Genomic DNA, 23167 nt, shown 5'->3' on the forward strand with positions numbered 1-23167 from the left:
TCAGGACTAAACCAGGACTAAATCCTAATTGTTTCTGTGTTCAGAATCACCATACACATTTCATTTTCATGTCTTTATTTCACTTTCTGGGAGGTTGTACAGGGCCAGGTCAAAGATTTCCTCAAAAATCCGGTGCGTTCCCTCCTCCAGCTCCTCCAGCTCCTCCAGCTCCTCCACCTCCGCAGAGCCCACCACCTCCAGGGGCCGCTCCTCCGTCACAGCCCAGCGCACGGCCTCGGAGATGGGCTGGGCCTCTCCCGTCTCCCCCCTCTCTCCTGGAGGTCTGAAGGTTGGGACCACAGAGGGGTTCCACTTCCTTTTGGTGGATCTGTCTGAGGACTTGTGCCGGTTTTTCTTTGCTGCAGGTTTGACGTTCATGTTCCAGGCTCTGCTGCTGATCACAGTCTCTGAAAAGAAAAGACAAATATTTCAAGGTCAAGGTGCCCATGACAGGTTAGAATACACACTTTACTCAAACACTTGACATCAACAGAGCAAGAACATCACATTTTTTACACTGTTTAACCTTTTCTTGGGATGGAAATTTGACTTTCTGACATGAATGTAAATCTGTGTTTCCCAAACTTTTTTCTGGGGACCCATTTTTAAAAAATCACAAATCTTCTCAACCCAAGTCAATAGACGTTATTTATAAATCACAAAAATAAATCTGTGAACATTAAAGAAGATATTTTATTGTTGACTGAGTGATCGTGTTTCTGAATTCTTAGTATTACTGTATTTTTCAGATTATAAAATGCACCAGATTATGAGGCGCATTAAGAAAAACAGACGACACTTAAGACTTTTTTATTTCCTACGAGGACGAATCAAATATACACTGAATAATAATGTGTTTAATGCAGCTTTGTGCACATTTGTTTACATTTTACAGAAACTAAACTTAAAATCACATGACTCATTTGCATAACAGATTTTTCAACTTTTCTCCACAAGTTGCTTCTGGGTTGGTGTAAAATTATAATTTATATTTATAACAGGTATTATCCCACCAGATTAAGTCACACACACTTTAAGATTCACATTATTGTCCCTGTAGGGAAGTTTGTCCTCACATTTGACCCACCCGCCCTTCTCTGGTGTTAAACCTACATTTGACCGTCCTTTAGTGTCTCTGGGACTAAACCAGAACTAAACCAGGACTAAACCAGGTCTAAACCAGGACTAAACCAGGACTAAACCAAAACTAAACCAGGACTAAACCAGGTCTAAACCAGGACTAAACCAGGACTAAACCAGGACTAAACCAGGACTAAACCAGGACTAAACCAGGACTAAACCAGCAGCTTTAACGTTGGATTATAAACATGTGATTTCAGTGAAAGTCCTGGTTATTCAGTGTGGAGACGGCGCCCCCGGTGGCAGTGCACGGGACTGACCTGTGGAGGCAGGAGAGCCACAGTGCGACTCACAGCAGGAACAAACATCGTCTGAACCGTGAAGCTCCACCCACCTGAACAACACATGAAACACAAATGGATTTGTGACTCAACTCATCCACCTGCTCCAGAATTCAAGCTGCTCAAGCCCATTTTCAAACTGTGACACGAGGAAGAACATTTGAGTGTGTGCAGTAGTTCACATGGTCCTACAGGAGACACATTGTGTCAAATCCACTTTTCAAGACGTGTTCAGTCTGAACGCGTCTGGCACAAACAAGACCAATGATTTACATGTTAACCCAGTGTAAAGGCACGCTGATGTGTGAATAAAGTTCTACGGGGAGAATGATGGAAAATTGGCCAAAGCTGAAAATTTTGAATTTTCTACAAATATTCACGTCACGTCAACCAATCAGGGGCCGTGTTCTAATAGAGACGTATAATGCAGAGACAGATGTGAACTTTCATTCAACATGGAGGAGACACTCACTGTTGCCGTGGGAAACGAGCCGATATTATACAATACCAACACGAGCCAGAACAGAGACCAGAATAAACTCAACACAACAGGACCTACACCACACTCTGTCCCCCTCTCCTTTATTCTGGGCCTGGTCTCAGTCCCGGTCTGGTCTCGGTCTCAGTCCTGGTTCTGGTCCAGTCCCAGATTAAGTCCTGGTACCTGGCCGGACTTTTGCACTGCATACAGAACCAGGACTAAACCAGGATTAAGATAAAAACTAAGCCAGGCCTGAACAAGGTTGAAACCGGGACTAAACCAAATCTGACCAGAACTAGATTAAGTTTTTTTTTTCTTTTCTTTTTTTTTTAAAACAAACAAAATCATGACAAAACCAGATGCAAACAGGAATTAAGCAAGACTAAACCAGAACTAAGCCAGTACTGAACAAGGTTGAAACCAGGACTAAACACGAACTAAACCAGGAGTTGACCAGGACTAAACCAAAACTAAGTGAGGAGTAAACCAGGACTAAACCAGGATTAAACCTGGACTAAAGCAGGACTAAACCCGAGCTGTTTCAGTATTCAGAATCAGTCTCTGTCAGCGGCGCCATCAGCACGGTAAAGGGACAGTGTGGAAATCAGCAGAACTGTTTTCATCAAGTTGTTTTTGAATCCATTTTGAGACATGAAATGTAAAAATAACAACGATCCAATTATGTCATAGACGAGTGGAATAGTTGAAACACTCTAAAGCACAACATGTCGCCGGATGTTGTGCAGCACTGAGTGTCCTGTCAGTGTTCTGGATTGTCTGGCGATCAGTGTAACTGGTAAAGTCGGGGCCACATCTGGGAGCATGGGGGGGCGTGTCCTCCTCTCACTTCCATTCACTCCCATAGAGAGACACAAAACTGCCGGAGCTGTATTGTCACGTTAAACCTTCTTTATGGTGGCGTATTATTTCTCCATTGAAAAATACTCCAAATGTATCCCGCACATGTTCCCATCAAGACCTGGTAAAATTGCCCTTTACTGCCAGTGCATGAACGCGCTCAACCACTTGATCTGGTCGCTGTTCCAGACGCTCCTATAACAAGAGCCATATCACTATGTCGTGTAACAAATAAACATGGTCAAGCACAAAAATGTTGTCCGTTTGTTGTCCATGGTCAAGCACAACATTTTTGTGCTTGACCATGTTTATTTGATACATTTGGATTATTTTTCAATGGAGAAATAATACGCCACCATAAAGAAGGTTTAACGTGACAATACAGCTCCGGCAGTTTTGTGTCTCTCTATGGGAGTGAATGGAAGTGAGAGGAGGACACGCCCCCCCATGCTTCCAGATGTGGCCTCGCCTTTACCAGTTACACTGATCGCCAGACAATCCAGAACACTGACAGGACACTCAGCGCTGCACTGCGCAGCATCCGGGGTAAATGGGTTAATCTAAAGTGGAGACTGAACCACTGACCTCCTGGTTTGAGGCTGGTAGTTGCAGGACTTGTCTGTGATGGTGGGAGTGTCGGGGCCCAGTGACATGGAGCAGTGCATGTACAGCTGCTGGAAAAGTGCAAAGAAACAAATGCAGAAACACACGAGTCCACACGAGCAGTCAAAGGTTTGGACACAGCCTCTCATTCAGACTTTTCTTTCTACTTTCAAAATACACACAGGACAAATCAAATATGAAGCAACAGATGTAGAATTATGTATGTATGTATTATATGAAGTCAACATTCAAACTGCACCAGACACTTTTCTCTATGAAGAACACTCTACTTTGTCATGAAATATCCAAAAGCTTTACAAAGTTTATATCTGAACTGTATTTGATTCAATGTTCTTGGCCTATAGAATGTTGTGATGTCATGTGAAATCCAGCCATCTAGAGTCTACAGTGAATAATTCTGGACATAAAGAGGAAACCTAAATGAAAAAGTGTGTCTGGACTTTTGACTGGTCGTCTAAATATCTCACATTCACTCACTTTTCCTTCGAATCCGTGGAAAACAAACGCGTCCACGGAAAACCTGACCACGTCGTTCCTGTGAGCGATGAAGGACGAGCGGCCGTCTTTGCTCTCCACCATACAGCTGTGAAGGGACACACATGAACACCACAGAGCACTGGCCCTATCTCGCAATGTCAAACTACAACAGAGATTTGAATAGTCACAATACAAGACTGTCAAAAACAAAAACAAAAGGAATACTTTGAAAACAAATCAGTTCAATCAATGTGAAAATAATATGTTGTTATAAATGTCTACAAACCTGGACAGGACAATGTGTTAAAAATAAAAGGATGCTCTTCTTTTAATGGAAATAAACAACAGTTGACACTAGAGCAGCACCAGAGACACAGCCCCTCAAACAGGTCTGGATTTGAATGTGGAGTTCATTTCAGGTTTCTCCCTCTTGGTGTTTTGTGGCTGTTTTTCCACTAGTGCTGCTGTGGCTCCAGTGATCATCACTACTGGGAGTATGAGGTGATTCTATAACACTACAGAAGCTGCACAGACTGGAGACAGGAGATTTAATGTTTCTCCAGCACAATGTCCAGAACATGGAGGAGAATTCAGGAGACAGGCAGTTCCTCTAGGAGAGCTGGACAGGGCCGTACAGGGGTGGTCCTCAAACCATCAGCAGACCTCATACCTGCTCCTTTGTGCAGGAGGAACAGGCTGAGCACTGTCCCTACAGAATGACCTCCAGCAGGACACTGGTGTGATTGTCCCAAACAGACTTCATGAGGCTTGAGGACACCATGTCCTGTAGTGGGCCCTGTGCTCACCGCCCAGCACCGTGGAGCTCCATTGGCATCTGATAGATGACACCAGAATTGGCAAGTCCACCAGTGGTGCCCTGAGCTTTTCACAGAGGAGAGCAGGTTCACCCTGAGCACCTGTGATAGACGTGAAAGAGTCTGGAGAAGATGAGGAGAACTCTGCTGCCTGTAACATGGTTCAGCATGAGCAGTTTGGTGGTGGTCAGTGATGTTCTGGCGAGGCAGATCCACAGAGGGACACAGATCTCTACTGACTACAAACACCAGTCTGACTGCCATTAGGTATCAGGATGAAATCCTTGAACCTAGCGTCAGACTCTGCGCTGGTGCAGTAGGTCCTGGTTCCTCCTGATGCATGACAATGCCCGGCCTCATGTGGCAAGAGTCTGGAGGCAGAACCTGGAGGATGAATGGCCCTCACGATGACCTGACTTAAACCAGATAGAACACCTCTGGGACATAATGTTTGTGTCCATCAAGTGCCTCCAGGTTGCCCCTCAGACTCTACAGAAGCTCAGTGATGCTCTTACACAGATCTGGGAGAACATCCCACAAGACTCCACCCATCATCTCATTAGGAGCATCTCACGATGTTGTCAAACATGCAGAGAAGCATTTAGAGTTGCAGACATTTTGACAACATCATTATTTCACTTTGATTTTCAGGGTGTCTATAAAATTAAGCCCTCTGTGGCTGATTTACTTATAAGAGGAGCATCCATTTGCTCCTAAGACACTGCCCTGTCCATATTTGTAGAGATATATAACTTTTTTTTCCCACATTGAAATCTTATGTGTTTTCAAAGTATCCACAAAGCACCTGTGCACTGTGGCAAACTCCTTTGGGCCCTCGAGCACCTGATGGACAGTACAGATCTGGTCCACATTACAGCAGACTTATTCTACAACATGGACTTTAGAGCTTTTCACTCTGTCATAGCCGTTTCCTTCTCACTGACCCTCTGAAGCTGTTTGCAGAGTAATTCATACATGCTTCAGTAATCTGTATTCTCCTGTATTCAAGACGTCAATGCTCAAGTCGAACCTGTTTTCTCCAACACCAGGACATGTCCATTGTCACGTACACACTTCTCTGTCCAATTTGATGAATCAGTGACACACACAGGACTTGGCACTGTCACATAATCATGTGGTGAAAATGAAAATAAAATCTGCTACTCATTAACATGATCTGCAGATATCCACAGGAGCGGCCTACGGCATGTGATGCACTTTTCTCCCACTGAAGTCAGTGGACTTGGTGTCACACAGAGCCCCTTTTCTAAAGCCTCAGTTCCATACCCGTAGTTGTTGACGATGGTGAAGCGTGGAGCAGAGGAGGGCGATGGATCTGGGGTGGCGAAGCAGGAGTGAACGTACAGCCTCTGCCCAGGAGAGGGGAGCTCTGCCTGGGCCTCAAAAAACATGGGCCTCCCTAAAGTGAAAGTGTCGGAGGAGGACAGGGGCTCCCACAGGGCTGAGGATAAGAGAGTTTAAAATACACAAAGAAGTTATGAAAACAAACAGAGACTGACGTCATTTCAACTGTTTTTCATGAGAAATCTCTTCCTCATCTATTTTACTCTAGTGTTGTCACAATACTAAAGTTTCAGACTCGATACTCGATACCGATACTGATACCACAAAGATAAGAAACACTAGAAAACAGAACGAGGATCCTCCCAAGTTATGGATCAAATCTGTGGAGAGGTGAGCTCATTCAAAAACACCATGAATAACATGAATAACATGAATAAGATGAATAAGATGCATTCTTGCTGTAATTAAAACACCTGAAGAAATGCAAGATAGATAAGTTTAATGCTATACTTTGGAACATTCCAGGCAAACACAAATTTCCATTGAGACAGGCAGAAGCACCACAAATGTTACAGTGCATCTTTAAAACTAAGGAAGAGCACACGTAAAACAGACTTCAAATGTGGGCTCACCATTTCTTGGAGAGAGGGTGAGTTTGTTCCTGTTCCTCATCCGTCTGAACAGGTTTCGGACGCTCAGTTTGGGCCTGTAGCCGACTTTGTACGAGTACTGGAATCTGAAACACATAAACCAGGAGTTACACCAGAATACAGGAGTTTAAAGTGGAGCTAAACAATAAATCCACTTCTAACTATAGGTTCTGCCGTCTCTTGTTAGACTTTCTTTATTTCAAAACTATTTGACCATAAAGAATTTACATAGTTGGAACAACAACAAGTGAGCAGAGTTCAACAAGTCCCTCTCAAATAACATTACAGTGAACATTAGACATGTTTGGCAGCTTTTGCAAACACTTTTTCAGTTATTCACTCTCAGCTTTTGTTAAAAATCAAACACACACATTGTTCTCGAGATTTCAGACTATTTTGAAACATTTTTGGCAGTGTTTGCTAATGTGTGTGTTGTATCAACATGGTAACTGATGAACATTCCACCCTACAAATACATGTAGAACACCCCCAGTGTGATGTCACGCAAAGTATCAAGATTATCAATAAGCATTTTAATGCCATTGTCTTTTCAAAACTTTGCAGCTTTAGCTTAAAAACACCTAAATCTGCCTTCGTACCTGCCTCCAAGAGCCTCTGTGATTACCAGTAGTTGGTGACATCACACAGGACTGCCCTGATTCCAGGTGTTTCTGATACAAACACCCACAGCAGGGGCGGAGTTTGAAGTGTGGATACCAAACCAATCACACTTGGACCTCTAGACCCCCATGTCTCCATGGAAACTTTATTGCCTGGAGAATGTTTCACAGTATGAAAAACTTATCTTCATTTATGTCAAGCAGACATTAAAAAAAAAAATATTAAAAAAAGACATATTGTGGAACATTCAGGACAGAGGCAGTTTTTCTGTTGAACTGACAGGACAGGTGCCCGGCAGTGTCATGACACTAACATTTCAATGTCAATACTAAGGAACACACTATAGTCAATACTGATTCTGCTACCACAATGATAATAAAAACAATATTTAGACATGAAATAGAACTTTCTTTTCTATCCCCATGTGTTTTATCTGTGTAATGGTCAGTGGTGCAGTAGGTTCATGTTGGTCCATGTGTGTGTACTAGTCTATGTGTCTTCTACTTGTTCTGATCCAGATCAACATCATTCTAAACACATTCAGGAAAAGTTCATTTCTGTCCTGTCACTGGGACCTTTTTTAGCATCGATAACTGCGAAAAATTAGTGTTTATTTTCAGTACTAATTTTGGTATCAGAATTTCGTTACTTTTGATAACCCTGACGCAGGGCAGGTGCAGTTACCTGTTGAAGCGGCAGGACAGGTGCAGGGTGAAGGGGGCCGTGCGTCGGATGGGACTGGGGCTCGTCTCTGGTTCATAGTGAAGTGTGTTGGAGAAAACCACCTGGTCCTGCTCCCTCTGGAAACATTCAAGTGTAAGATTTTTTATAAAAATCAAGCTGTAGGAACGTGCATATTCTGGATGTCGGAGCTATGACATGAAATCCAACTACCTCCATGACAAACAGGTGATGCCACCAGGCCAAGTTACACATCAGATCTGTGACAGGCGAGCCCGCTCACAGTTACACCGCACTCAAATCATATTATTAAATTATTATTATTAAATAATAATAATAATGCTGCATCAATTTTCTATAGTGCTTTTCTGGACACTCCGATGTTTTCCAGAGTATTATTCAGTCACTCCACACGTGGTGGTGGTAAACTACTATTGTAGTCACAGCTGCTCTGGGGCAGACTGACAGAAGCAAGGCTGCCAGTCTGTGCCATCGGCCCGTCTGACCACCAACACTCACTCACACACCACTTTTATACCAGGGAATGTGGGTGAAGTGTCTTGCCGAAGGACACGATGACGCAACACAACATTTCTGCGACTGGCGCCCCCCTGTGGCACCTGATTTTCCCAGCAGTCTCCCATCCAAGTACTAACCAGACCCAGAGCTGCTGAGCTTCTGAGGTCTGACGGGATCAGGCTTTGACAAGGTAGAATGGCCACACTCACACTCACACATATCACTCATTCTCATTCATTTAATAGATGACTAGTGGAAGTGGAGAGGAGACTAGAGGAAGTGGAGAGGAGACTAGAGGAAGTGGAGAGGAGACTAGTGGAAGTGGAGAGGAGACTAGTGGAAGTGGAGAGGAGACTAGTGGAAGTGGAGAGGAGACTAGTGGAAGTGGAGAGGAGACTAGTGGAAGGGAGAGGAGACTAGTGGAAGGGGAGAGGAGACTAGAGGAAGGGGAGAGGAGACTAGAGGAAGTGGAGAGGAGACTAGAGGAAGTAGGAGAGGAGACTAGAGGAAGTGGAGAGGAGACTAGAGGAAGGAGAGTGAGAAGGGAGAGCTAGTGGAAGTGGAGAGGAGACTAGTGGAAGTGGAGAGGAGACTAGAGGAGAGAGGAGAGAGGAGACTAGAGGAAGTGGAGAGGAGACTAGAGGAAGTGGAGAGGAGACTAGAGGAAGTGGAGAGGAGACTAGAGGAAGTGGAGAGGAGAGAGACTAGAGGAAGGGAGAGAGGAGACTAGAGGAAGGGAGAGGAGAGAAGTGGAGAGAGACTAGAGGAAGTGGAAGTGGAGAGAGAGACTAGTGGAAGTGGAGAGGAGAAGACTAGAGGAAGTGGAGAGGAGAGGAGAGGAGACTAGAGGAAGTGGAGAGGAGACTAGAGGAAGTGGAGAGGAGACTAGAGGAGGAGAGTGGAGAGGAGACTAGACTAGAGGAAGTGGAGAGGAGACTAGACTAGAGGAAGAGGAGAGGAGACTAGAGGAAGAGAGGAGAGGAAGACTAGAGGAAGAGGAGAGGAGACTAGAGGAAGTGGAGAGGAGACTAGTGGAAGTGGAGAGGGAGACTAGTGGAGAGTGGAGAGGGACTAGAGGAAGGGGAGAGGAGACTAGAGGAAGGGGAGAGGAGACTAGAGGAAGGGGAGAGGAGACTAGAGGAAGTGGAGAGGAGACTAGAGGAAGAGGAGAGGAGACTAGAGGAAGGGGAGAGGAGACTAGAGGAAGTGAAGAGGAGACTAGAGGAAGGGGAGAGGAGACTAGAGGAAGAGGAGAGGAGACTAGAGGAAGGGGAGAGGTGAGGAGGAGGAGACTAGAGGAAGGGGAGAGGAGGAGGAGACTAGAGGAAGTGAAGGAGACTAGAGGAAGTGAAGAGGAGAGGAGTCGTCGTCTAGAGGAAGTGGAGAGGAGAGGAGGAGTCGTCTAGAGGAAGTGAAGAGGAGAGGAGTCGTCGTCTAGAGGAAGTGAAGAGGAGAGGAGGAGTCTAGAGGAAGTGAAGAGGAGAGGAGTCGTCGTCTAGAGGAAGTGGAGAGGAGGAGTCGTCTAGAGGAAGTGAAGAGGAGAGGAGTCGTCTAGAGGAAGGGGAGAGCAGAGAACACCTTTGACAGACACATATAGAAAAGTAGTATGAAATAGATTCTTAATGCATTTTTCACACATTTAGATCATTTGTAGTAACTTGTGTGTTTTGTGCTCATTTTAAATGTATTTATAACATATTGATATCATGCTCTTTCCAAGCATTTTTGTAATGAAGTGGTGTATAAATGTTTGTAAAGAACACAGTTTTTATTCATATTTAAAGATATTAGATACACACTGACTTCTATGCTTCTCCTCATGTTAAAAACACACTATTGATATGACACACTTATGTAGAGCCTGACCGATATATCGGTTGGCCAAAATGATCGGCCGATCTGGGCACTTAGAGACATATCGGCTATCAGTGTAAATCTTGTCGATATGGGCTGATAGTCCACGTGGCATGTTATACCTCATTATAAAGATAATAAAGTTATAAAGACTCTCTATATTATGTTCATTTAATCCAATTTACAGACAGATAAATGTCCTAATATGTGGCGCCGCATCAGGATTCAGAGGAGTAATTTGTCTGTGTTGCCCAAATGCACCTGAACGCACCCCCAGAGTCACGTGTCTGATCCACGACACTAACTATAAATAAAAGTTCATTTAAGCTCAGTTTTGGCCAGCAACAAAAAAAGTCCGAATGAGGAGAAGAGAGGACTGACTATCACATAGACAGCTGCTGGATTCTATTCTTTTCATGGACAATCATTTTGAGTCAGGATTAAAGACACTTGTTTGTGAAGGCTTGTGATCTGAGAGGTGTTTGTATGAGCGGTGAGTGTTGCAAACATGTCGGTTTTGAAGTTACTTTTCTTTCTCATTGGTTAGAGCCTAGCTGCTGTAGCTCCCACATAGAAACAGCCTGTTTTCTCACACTGGCCTAATGCAAAGTGACTATAGTGGCTGTATACACATTACTAGACACACACTGATATGTAAGATATGTAAATGAGCTGTGAAGAGTGGTGTGAATGGGCCACATTTACACATAATTACCATGGAGCGCACACATTTACCGCTAAAGGCTGATAAAGGTACTTTACTTTGTTTATTGGCTAGAATGTCATGCAAAAACGCCATTAGGCCGACCTACCGACTTAAAAATATATATGTAGATAATATGACTGTAAAGAGGCAGAATAACAATAATAGTTGCCTAAACAAACCCAATTTAAAATCCAACAGAGCCAAACCTAAGTTTTAGAATTAGTTGAATATTTACAGTCACTTTTTATGTCACTAAATATGTCGGCTTTTTTATATCAGCTCCAAAGTCCATTGTATCGCTATCATATTGGATCCAAAAATATCCTTATCAGTCGGGCCCTACACTTGAGGACACTTGTGATAAGTGTACCGATTTGATCTCAAATCATTACATTACTGTTCCCTTGATAGCATTGGGGTACATTTTACACATTGTAGTGCCTTCATTCCCAAAGTGGGTCAACAGCATAAAAAAATATCTTGTACTTTTTATTTTACCTATCAGTCAACCTTCAGCTGAAGACAACACAGAAGCAAACAGAGCCCAAGAACGCACTTTCTAGGTGTGAGCACTGTGTAAGAGGCATGTTTTTCATATATTTATAAGCAAAATAAACACATACTCTACACTACACTCTATGGTCATGAGCTCTGGGTAGTGACCGAAAGGACGAGATCGCGGATACAAGCGCTTGAAATGAGTTTCCTCCGCAGGGTGGCTGGGCGCTCCCTTAGAGATAGGGTGAGGAGCTCAGTCACACGGGAGGAGCTCGGAGTAGAGCCGCTGCTCCCCCACGTCGAGAGGAGCCAGTTGAGGTGGCTCAGGCATCTGTTCCGGATGCCTCCTGGGCGCCTCCCTCGGGAGGTGTTCCGGGCATGTCCCACCAGGAGGAGACCCCGGGGAAGACCCAGGACACGCTGGAGGGACTATGTCTCTCGGCTGGCCTGGGAACGCCTCGGGGTCCCCCCGGAGGAGCTGGAGGACGTGTCTGGGGTGAGGGAAGTCTGGGAGTCCCTGCTTAGGCTGCTGCCCCCGCGACCCGACCCTGGATAAGCGGACGAAAATGGATGGATAAACACATACAATTGAATGAATGATAGATAATGCTCTACAGTGAAATATTTCAGATAAAGCTGTAACATCTCCATTGACAACAAGCAGGTGGCGGACCTCCCTGTCTGCAGCAATACTAAAGAGTGAACCTATTTTAATAAGGCCAAAAACAACAGCTGGCACTTTGATATCTGAAGCTGTAATACATAATAAAATACACGAGGAAGGAGCATTTTCTACCATGTGATTTTGGTTAATAATTTATCATTTTATTGATAAGAGGAACTAAAATACTGAATTTATGCAATTGAAGACACAGCTGTTTTTATATTTTTGTTATCATCCCTCCTGAAGGGAGTGTTTCTCTCAGAGGCACAAATGGCGCAGAGCACAGTGAACCCGGCGGCTCTGAGCTGCTCCGTGTGTTTGGAGGAACTGAAGGAGCCGGTCACTATTCCCTGTGGACACAGCTACTGCAGCAGCTGCATCCACAGTCACTGGGACAGAGAGGAGACAGAGAGGCCGGTCTACAGCTGCCCTCAGTGCAGGCACAACTTCAGCCCCAGGCCTGTCCCGGGCAAAAACATCATGTTAGCAGGTTTAGTGGAGGAGCTGAGGAGGAGCGGGCTCACAGCGCCCCCTGCTGACCGCTGCTACGCCGCTCCTGGAGATGTGAGCTGTGACGTGTGCACTGGGAGGAAGCTGAAGGCGCTGCGCTCCTGTCTGCAGTGTGTGGCCTCTTACTGTGAGAAGCACCTACAGCCTCATCACGACGCCGCAGCGCTACAGAGACACCAGCTGGTGGAGCCCTCACACCACCTCCAGGAGAACCTGTGCTCCGAGCACAACGAGGTGAAGAAGATGTTCTGCCGCACCGACGGGCAGCTCCTGTGTGTGGTCTGCTGCATGGAGCACCACAAGACCCACCACACCGTGTCCTCTGCCTCAGAGAGGGCCCAGAGGCAGGCACAGCTGCCGGCCAAGAGGGTCCTGCTGCTCCAGAGCCTCCAGCACAAAGAGACAGACCTGAAGATGCTCCAACAGGAGGCACAGAACATCAGCCGCTCTGCCCAGAGGGCCCTGCAGCACAGCGGGGACAGCTTCACACAGATGGCCCTTCTCCTGGAGAAAAGACGTTCTGAAGTGGAGCAGCAGATCCGCTCCCAGGAGCAGACCCAACTGAGCCCAGTCCAAGAGCTCCAGGACCAACTGCAGCAGGACGTGAGTGAGCTGAAGAGGAGCCTCTCTGAGCTGGACACACTGGCCCTCACCCAGGATCATAACCAGTTTATACTGCGCTGCCCCCCTCTGGACACAGACACACAGCGCACAGAGTCCAGGATCCAGACCAGACCAAGGAGGGACTTTGAGGACGTGTCCAGAGCTGTGTCTGCGCTCAGGGACAAACTGCAGCTCATTCTGGAGAAGAACATGGTTCAAATCCAAGAGGAACTGAGCCCTGAGCCCAGCTGCAGAGAGGACTTCCTCAGATACGCACGGAACATCACCCTGGACCCAGACACAGCAGACCCACGTCTATCTCTGTCTGATGGAAACACAAGAGTGACATTTGTGTTTGAAAAGCAGTGGTCTCCAGATCATCCAGACAGATTCAGTGTGTATCAGGCCCTGAGCCGGGAGGAGCTGACAGGCCGCTGTTACTGGGAGCTGGAGTGGGATGGGACAGTTCGAGTAGCAGCTGCTTACAGAGACACTGAGAGAAACTGTGTGTTTGGGTACAATGATAAATCCTGGGCCTTATACTGTGATAGTGAAGGTTATTGCTCATTTTTGTTTATCAACGTCAACTCTAACATCTCAGGTCCAGTCGGGTCCAGAATCGGGGTTTACCTGGACCACAGCGCAGGGGCTCTGTCCTTTTACAGTGTTCAGGGTCAAACCATGAGGCTCCTCCACAGAGTCCAGACACAGTTCACTCAGCCTCTACACGCTGGGGTCAGGGTTGGGTCTTTATCTACGGCACATTTCCTTAAACTTAAATAACCTCCTGAACAGTCAGAGTTACATGCCATTTTGGTCGTGGTCTGTTTTGTTGTTGTTTTTTTTAAGCTTTCTACCATATTATAATGCTGTTCCCTCATAAAAAAAAAAAAAAAAAACTAAAAAAAAAAACATGCATGCATTTTGTTTTTGTTGTTGCACATTTACACTTATGTATGTTTCTAGTAGAATGAGATGATGAGTAAAGCATTTCAAATCATAGTTGCTATCTTTGTCATAGAAGAATAAAAAATATTTGATTCCTAAGAGTTGTAATGTTGTTGTAATATTTGTATTTCACTTCGAGTTTTATCCAAAAATATTAAATAATTAATACATGCATACATATACATTCATAAAAAAGACAATCGATTTAAATATTGATGCAAAATTTTGAATATTATTCTTACTTTGTTTTTTACCTGTATTAGACTTAGACAAACTTTATTGATCCACAAGGGAAATTATTATTATATATACAGTAGCTCACGTCACAATATAATAACATATTATTAATAATAACATGTGTCAAATAAGGCATAATTTTATCAATGTATATGCAAAAGTCAAAATAAAACAGAAAAATAAGTAATATAAAATCTCAGCAATATACAAGGGGTCATATGGAAGACTATGATACGATGACTGACAGGGCATAGTTACCTGTTAGAGTATATGAAGTCTTGAAGAAATGCTCCTTTCCATTTCATTTGTTTTGGGTTTACATATTGTGCATATGTGTGTTACATGGCATTAATAGTGCTGACTAAAAGTATAATACACATATATTAAAATCACAACAGTTGAAGAAAAAAAAAAGGATATTGCTGATTTCACTGAATGAATCTCTGGGGAAAACATTCAAGACCGGCATTGGTTATTGCATCCCATTTGTCCCTAAAATCAGTTTGTCAGTTGGAAAAAAAGTTTTAAAATTTCGTTTAAATTTTTTTCAAGAAGGGCTGAGCCTATTTGATTATTTTTATGTCCATAAATATTACCCAAGATAAAGTGATTCTCTAATGTTGCTTTGATTAACCTAGTATTAACCATTGGTCAAATTTGTGGACAATTTGTTTTAGGATTCAACCCTTTAAGTTTCCTTTCAAATTGCTACTCCAGATGACTTGTTTTTACATAATGGATCATCTCCCCAAAGTGTTTTCCAAACGTTGTGATCTAAAGGTAGGGGACGAGTTTCTTGCAGAAAGGAAAGCAATTTTTTATTATTTAAAAAGTTTATAGAAGACTTTTTCTCTTTAATGAACGTGACAATGTCAAAAGCAAAAGGGGAAAAAAGTAGAATAGAAAAATGGTTTGGAGCCCAGATGGACGTCCTGGATTTCGTCGATGCACAGGTTGTAGTAAGTCTCTTCTAAAACTGGCAAAGAGCCCACTCCACAGGTGTGCACTGTAACTGGAGTGGCCACTGCTTCGATGCGGGGCAGCGTTCATGGAAACAACAGAATTTGGCCCGATAAACTTGTCCGGAATCACTGTTCATTCATCTCTAGTGGGAAAAGCAACTGAAAGCGATCTTCATGATTGTTCTGGATGGTAATCAGATTGCACTGAGTTATGTCTGTCACTTTACTCATCTTAACATTTGGTTACTGGATCGGCCTAGATCGATAGATTTGAGCAATATGAATGCTAGAGATGTTTACCGTATTTTCTGGGCTATTAGACGCACTCTTAAGCCTCTAACCCCATCAAACAACGAACGCGCCCCGCAATCCAGAGCGCCCTATACACGAATCCACTCCGGTGTCCCAGCACGACTTCAGTAAACTACAAAGCCGCACCACCCACAGAACACACAAACACACACGGAGCAGACAGCGACCGCACAGCGAAACACACCCACAGACACACTCATCACTCCACGCCGATGAGGAACGGAGCGAAGGAACGAACCAAAAAAGTGAGTCCAATGTGCCTTTCTGAGCCAGAACTGAACAACTGAGTCACTGCGAACACGCCAACAAGCCTGCAGTCCCAGACAGCACCCTCCCTACACGCCACAACTGAACAAAGCCCAGAGTCACCGTGAACGCCACAAACAAACAAAACCACTCACCCATCCAACTGTTGTGTTTCCGTTAAAGTCCAGTGCGGTTTATTTGTGAAAAAAGTTAGAAAATAAACCATTTAATGACAGTGCGTCTTATAGTCCAGAGGGCCTAATAGCCCGGAAAATACGGTACATGTTTCTATCTATGCTAATATTAACATCATGATATCCATTTTGAATTTTAATTCTAGAATCAGTCTGAGTGAAGTACATTACTTAATTCAAGCAACATGCGATTCTGTTTCTTATTTTAAGTGCAGCAAGATGTATTTTCAGATTCTAAGTACGAAAACTCTTATTCCACTGGCAGATTATTTTAGAAGTGAAATTTACTGAAATCATAATAAAACGTTCTGACCATGACTAGATTTTGTTTTTCGCAGTGCAAGTAGTTCACTAATGTGTCGTTGTTGTTTTCCTTTAAGTTTTCGTCTTTCTTCTCTTGATAGTTGTGGATAAATTCTTCATGAAGAATGTTTCTCCTTTGTGGACTTTGTTGGTTGAAGATTTGGTGATGGGGCAGACTAATGAAGCTGCTGGAGAATACGACACACATGTCTACAAACATTTTGTGGTAGAAAACTATTAACCGGAAGTTCCACAACCCTACAACAGGACACTTCTGGCTGTTGTGAAAATGGTTTTATCTGTCTCCTGTTTTGGTATGTTACATTATGATTATGATGATGATGATTATGATTATTATTATTATTTAGTAGTGATGGGTGAATTGAGTTTTGTGAAGCGTTGACACCTCAGTCGCAATATTGTCTCAAATGGTTCGACGTGTCTGAGGCCTCGGAGAAACACTGACCTCTAGTGGACAAATTTAACTATAAGTCAATACTTGTGTTCAGAGCAACACTGAACCTAACAACAACAATAATAATGATGATTTAAAATAATATGTAAAGAGCAACATAAATAGCAGCTGTAAATAAGAAAATAGGTGTTACCTTGTTAGGTGGAATTAGATCAAACTGATCCCAAACCATGGATTGATTTTTTCCACTTGTAGATGCCATCGAAAATGAAACAAATGCCAAAAGTCGCCAAAATCACCACTAACGTCACACAATACTCCTCACTACCCAACATTTTTAAGGAATATTGGTGCATCTTTTACACTGTAGCAGTTTGTCAAACCACGGAAGTGCGCTAAACACTCTGAAGCACTCTGAACCAATTGCAGAGCGGAACATTCGCTGAGCCAATGAAACGCTTCGATACACTGAAGCGACTGACACGCATAGTGAAGCAGTAGGGGGAGGGGCCGACACTTCCACACTTTGGTCACGTGAGCAGCTGCTGCGAGACGAGCTCCGAGGCAGCGCTTCAGAGTGATTTGTTTCAGAAAGAACAAGACGTGCTCCTGAGCTCCGTCTCATTTGCCCATCACTATTATTTACCGTATTTTCCGGGCTATTAGGCGCTCTGAATTATAAGACTCACTGTCATTAAATGGTCTATTTTTGAACTTTTTTCACAAATAAACCGCACTGGACTTTAAACGAAACACAACAGTTAAATGGATGAGTGGTTTTGTTTGTTTGTGGCCTTCTCGGTGACTCTGGGCTTTGTTCAGTTGTGGCGTGTACCACTGGATCAGTGGCAATGACTCAGTTGTTCAGTTGTGACTCAGATTGGCACATTGCACTCACTTTTTCAGTTCGTTCCTCGTCGAGGTGGAGTGATGAGTGTGTCCGCGGGTGTTTTTCGCTGTGTGGTCGCTGTCTGCTCCGTGTGTGTTTGCATGCACTGCGTGTGGTGTGGCTTTATAGTTTACTGAAGTCGTGCTGGGACACTCGAGTGGATTCGTGTATGGGGCGCTCTGGATTGCGCAGCGTGCGGTCATTTTTTGATGCGGTTAGAGGCTTAAGACCTCATCTAATGACCCGGAAAATACGGTCGTAGTAGTATTGATGGAATATGTCGGTATTTAAAGCTAATCTAAAACCAAACGAGGTTCAAATGAGTATTGAATAAGGTAAGAAAATAAGGCTAAATAAACAGGAATAAAACCTGTTTTGCCTTCACACTCACCGTTTGTTTGGTGCCACACTTGTTCAGCTTAAACTCAAAATAGACGTATTGTTCCGTGGCTTTGGTGGGGGTGCATGAGCCCAGCCTGAGCGCACTCTCCCGGTCGCCGCTCGCCAGCACGCCCCGGTCCACCTCCACGTACATGCGGTTGTGCTTGCAGTCCATCCGCACGGAGGCCTCGGGCTGCGGCTCCGCGGGGTCGGGCCGGGGGCCGCTGGCCGCTCTGAGGAGCTCCTGGACCGGGGCAGGCAGCCGCTCCAGCCCGGTGCCCGCGGACGGATGGAAGTGCTCCGGGTCCAACAGCGGCCTCACCGAGTCCACGGACATGGGCAGGAGGAGGTACGGCGGAGGGAGAGCCGGGTCCATGAACTACAGACACAACAAGAGAAAACATTTAAATGAATGTCCTAATTTACAGTCTAGAGTAGCGTGTCTTTTACATAGGCTACAGCTGGGCAACATTACAAACTTATAGGCTGTTCCCATATTGATTGACTGATTGCATTTAATTTTTTTGGTTTTATTAGGCTACTAGAAATGAACAAAATGAAAAAACAAGTCTTAATTTTGCTCCAAATAACAAGATTGACTGACAGCTCCGGACAATTAAAGATACAACTGTAAGATTCAACACAAATTAATCAAAATTGGAACAGACGTAATCAGCAAATCGCAAAGGTTGAAATTTTTAAAGTTGTACCATCATTTCTTCCACAAATCTCCGGTCTCATTCTGCAGAAAAAAAAAACACTGACCCTGTAGTTTAGTTTGTTTAAACATGTGGTGATTCTGTTTGTCAGTTCAGTTTAAAATGTGAACAGAATCCTCCTATGAAAACAAAAATCGCAAATTTAAACGCAATTGCAGTGCTTGTCTAAAAAAATTACTACTGGATATTAAGACTGGCCTAAAATATTCGACAGTCCACAGAATAAGCTACATTTTCTTTCTAAACATCCTTGTCTAGTGTCTCTATTCTCAGTGCTTTTAATTTTTTAACCATGATCCTGATAAATTAGGCCAATTAAGACTTTATTATAAACCTATACTGCTAGGTCTTGGAGTGTTCATTTTGTGTCTATCTTCATTTCTTACAGATTTAAAAAGTGATTATGACAGGTTGGACGGCTCATTTTACTAAAACACACGTAAAATTGTTAGATTTAATATGTTTACTAAAAATTTTATATTTTTTTCAGGTTTCAAATTTGACTTTCTTCTAAAAATTGTTAGTCAGACTGGCGCCACCTAACACCTCTGCTCAATTTCATTTCTCTCCAGCGTCTAGGTCAGGAATCAGAATACACTAGACGGTTCGCAAAAACCCAGAGGTGCAAGTTCGGGCACCAGCCAATCAGCGAAGAGCCAGACATTCAGTGTCGTCAACGATTCCCGAGATCGAGGATTTAAAGATGGAACAAAGAGAATGTTTGATGATTTTTATCAAGGGGAAAGACGTTATTGTCCTTCTTCCTACAGGATTTTGGAAAAGCTTAATATACCTGTTAGGTCAGACAGTTTCTATGAAGTGAAACCGGCTGATGAATCAGGCTAAGAAATCGTGACGTCACATGAGGGAATTCTAGAGCTGTTACTTATATAACAACCATATTGTACATTATGTCAAAACTCTTCTAACCTACACAGAAATAAAAATTTGCCAAATAAAAATATAACCAAACACCTTTATTCTGTTGAAAGTATGTTTAAAGTCACAGAAAAATATGTTTTTAGTGTGTAAATTGTTACTCATTTTTGGATAGAACTCTTCAGCTGCACATGCACAAAATGGCGTTTGGTTTGCAGCATTTTTTCAATTTTTTCAATCAATTTCCATCCAAAGGAAAAAAAAAAAAAGCATTATCATCTTTTAAATCACTTCTTTAAACTAAATTTTATCAGATGACCTTCCTTTTGCTGGTTTTAGTTTGATTTGATCTTCTATTTATGTTTTATTCTATTTTATTCACTTATTTATTATAACTGAATTGATTTCTTCATTGTTTTTGTTTGCTTTTTGGATGTTATTTTTTATTGTTCTTTGCTGCCTGTACAGCACTTTGTGAAGCTTGTTTTAAAAAGTGCTTCATAAACAGTGTTGGGAAGGTGACTTTTAAAATGTAATTCCCTACAGACTACAGATTACAGTTTACATACCCCAGAATGTAGTTTGTAACGTAATCCATAAAATTACTTAAAGTGAGTAATGTAATCTGAATACTTTGGATTACTTGATTTGCTGTGGAGAAGCAAAGACGAGGAAATCATAACATGAGATGTTGTATCTGCTAAAAGAAAATAAAAAGCCCAGACTTTACTGAACCAAATTAAAAATATTATCGATAGAAGAAGAGGAGACACGGTCCACACAGTAGGTTTTAGTCTGGTTTTAGTCCGGTTTTAGTCCGGTTTAGTCCGGTTTTAGTCCTGGTTTAGTCCGGTTTTAGTCCGGTTTAGGGTTTTAGACCTGGTTTTAGACCTGGTTTTAGACCTGGTTTTAGACCTGGTTTTAGACCTGGTTTTAGTCCTGGTTTTAGTCCTGGTTTTAGTCCTGGTTTAGTCCTAGTTTAGACCTGGTTTTAGTCCTGGTTATAGATCTGGATTTAGTCCTGGTTTAGTCCTGATTTAGATCTAGTTTAGACCTGGTTCAGTCCTGGTTCAATCCTGATTTAGTCCTGGTTTAGTTTTCGGCAATGAGTGGAAATACCAAAAAAACAAAAAAAAACAAAAAAAACAAAGGGATACAGCCCAAAATGTGAAAACAAGAACATACCGTCCCGTAATCCATTTATTTCAACAAAGTAACTGTAATCCAATTCCCACTCACTGAAACAGTAACTGTAACCAAATACAGTTACTCATAATTTGTACTCTGATTATGTAACTCCAGTACATGTAATCTGTTACTCCAACACTGTTCATAAATAAAGATTTATTATGAAAAAGATTGATTATTACTACTGTGACGTCATCAATGTGGAACTCCAATCCCTGTAATTTTCAACAAATCACAAACTTTTCTTCACAAGTTGCTTCTCAGTCAGTCTAAAACTAGAATGTATATTTACACGTATTATCCCACCAAATAAAGTCAAACTTAGAGAATGATCCAAACGCTTTATACAGTTTTTAATGGGATGTAAAACGCTTGTAGAGTCCATACCTCGGGCCCGGGGACATGGAGCTGTGTTGGCGGCAGAGAGGAGCGCTCTGTCCGGGGAAGTGTCTTCACGAAGCCGGCCGTGTGCACCTCCGCGGGGAACGTCACATCCACAAGAAACGCCAAGAGCAGAGTAAAGCGCCGGTTTAACAGATATAATCTCATTTTAATGTTTGGGGTCGTGGTCAGGTTGGGGTTCGTGTACGTGCTTTGCGTCAGGGTCAAAAGGTGAAATCAGCTGCACCTGTACGTACGAGAGACGCCTGTACAATACTGCCCCCTGCTGCTGCGTCCCGGAACTACAGGGAAAGAAAACTGGAAAAAAAACTAAATATCTGGCACAACGGAGAGTTTATTATAGAAATTTATATATTTTCAATTTAGGCTTTAATTGTTGCACATTGAGTAATACAGTTCAGAGATGATAAAGCTGAGATTTTATTACTTATTTTATTTACTATTTTATTTTGACTTGTACATTTACATTTATATAATTATGTCCAGTGTTGGGAAGGTGACTTTTAAAATGTATTCCCCTACAGATTACAGATTACATACCCCAAAATGTAGTTTGTAACGTAATCCATTAAATTACTTAAAGTGAGTAATGTAATCTGAATACTTTGGATTACTTGATTTGCTGTAGAGTAGCAAAGATTAGAATGGTTTAGTCCTGGTTTAGACCTGGTTTTAGTCCTGTTTTAGATCTGGTTTAAATGTAGTTTAGAGCTAGTTTAGACCTGGTTTTAGTCCTGGTTTAGACCTGGTTTTAGTCCTGTTTTAGATCTGGTTTAGACCTGGTTTAGACCTGGTTTTAGTCCTGTTTTAGACCTGGTTTAAATCTAGTTTAGTACTAGTTTAGACCTGGTCTTAGTCCTGGTTTAGTCCTGGTTTAGCTCTAGTTTAGATCTAGTTTTAGTCCTGGTTTAGATCTAGTTTAGACCTGGTTTTAGTCCTGGTTTAGATCTAGTTTAGACCTGGTTTTAGTCCTGGTTTAGATCTAGTTTAGACCTGGTTTTAGTCCTGGTTTAGATCTAGTTTAGACCTGGTTTTAGTCCTGGTTTAGATCTAGTTTATACCTGGTTTTAGTCCTGGTTTAGATCTAGTTTAGTTTTCAGTAATGAGTAGAAATACAAAAAAAAGATGAATCTCGGTGAATCTCCCCGAGTTTAAATGGGTGTGATTGGCTAATCCACCTGTCAATCAGGGACAAGCACTGGACTGCCTGTATCAAAAAAAAATATATCAGAGGACTGAAAAACATCACAGATTTCTGCAGAATCAAGGAACTAAACTCCACATTATGGCTCCTGACTGTGGTGGGGGTCGGGGCCGTTTAACAGAATAGTTTGACTTTGATGACACAGATTATATTCTGTGAAAACAGTCACACTTTCTTTACATATCAAACTGCACGCTCCTCACACTGAACACAAAAAGTCGTCCACTGTTCTTTGAAAACTGTGCACTCTGTCAACTTTTTGTACTTTAACATTTGTCGTTTTGCTGTCCTTAACTGTACTACAGAACTACAGTACTCTGCACTACAGTACTCTGCACTACAGTACTCTGCACTACAGTACTCTGCACTACAGTACTTTGCACTACAGTACTCTGCACTACAGTACTCTGCACATGCGACTGTCACTGTTTGATCTTGAGTTTGTCAGGTGACAAAAATTCAATGGCAAATTCAGCAGCAAATGTAAATACAACATATAAATACTTCATGGAAATATATTTTAATTGGAAAAAATCTACAAAATGCAAACGTGTTATTTGCCAAAAGTAATTTCAATAAATAGGCCATGACACTTTTGTGG

At 42.7% G+C, this 23167-nt stretch overlaps 2 protein-coding genes across 2 annotated transcripts; one reads left to right on the top strand and one right to left on the bottom strand.

Annotated features, from left to right (window-relative positions):
* Positions 1-66: 66 nt before the first annotated feature.
* On the bottom strand, positions 67-21577 carry LOC129411723 (zona pellucida sperm-binding protein 3-like). The gene is made up of 9 exons (XM_055163358.1): positions 21348-21577; positions 18185-18553; positions 7937-8052; positions 6614-6717; positions 5964-6138; positions 3862-3967; positions 3346-3434; positions 1401-1474; positions 67-407 (listed from the first exon to the last, which is right to left on the bottom strand). Exons 1-9 carry the CDS (start codon positions 21507-21509, stop codon positions 67-69), a joined length of 1536 nt encoding a protein of 511 aa, XP_055019333.1. The 5' UTR covers positions 21510-21577.
* On the top strand, positions 12430-14070 carry LOC110161304 (tripartite motif-containing protein 16-like). Its single transcript, XM_055163984.1, has one exon. The coding sequence runs from the start codon at positions 12445-12447 to the stop codon at positions 14068-14070; it is 1626 nt and encodes a 541-aa protein (XP_055019959.1). The 5' UTR covers positions 12430-12444.
* Positions 21578-23167: the final 1590 nt, after the last annotated feature.

The sequence above is a fragment of the Boleophthalmus pectinirostris genome, unplaced genomic scaffold (genome assembly GCF_026225935.1).
Source record: "Boleophthalmus pectinirostris isolate CB_2022bp ecotype Guang Dong unplaced genomic scaffold, ASM2622593v1 HiC_scaffold_6, whole genome shotgun sequence".
Classification (NCBI taxonomy): domain Eukaryota; kingdom Metazoa; phylum Chordata; class Actinopteri; order Gobiiformes; family Gobiidae; genus Boleophthalmus; species Boleophthalmus pectinirostris.

Excerpts from the sequence above, each read along its gene's own strand:
- LOC129411723 (XM_055163358.1), bottom strand. The coding sequence starts at position 21,509 with ATGAGATTATATCTGTTAAACCGGCGCTTTACTCTGCTCTTGGCGTTT. Across the intron at positions 6,718-7,936 it reads CTGTCCTGCCGCTTCAACAG|ATTCCAGTACTCGTACAAAG; the intron begins GTAACTGCACCT and ends TATGTGTTTCAG. Across the intron at positions 3,968-5,963 it reads ACCATCGTCAACAACTACGG|CTGTATGGTGGAGAGCAAAG; the intron begins GTATGGAACTGA and ends GTCCCTTCACAG.
- LOC110161304 (XM_055163984.1), top strand. The coding sequence starts at position 12,445 with ATGGCGCAGAGCACAGTGAACCCGGCGGCTCTGAGCTGCTCCGTGTGT.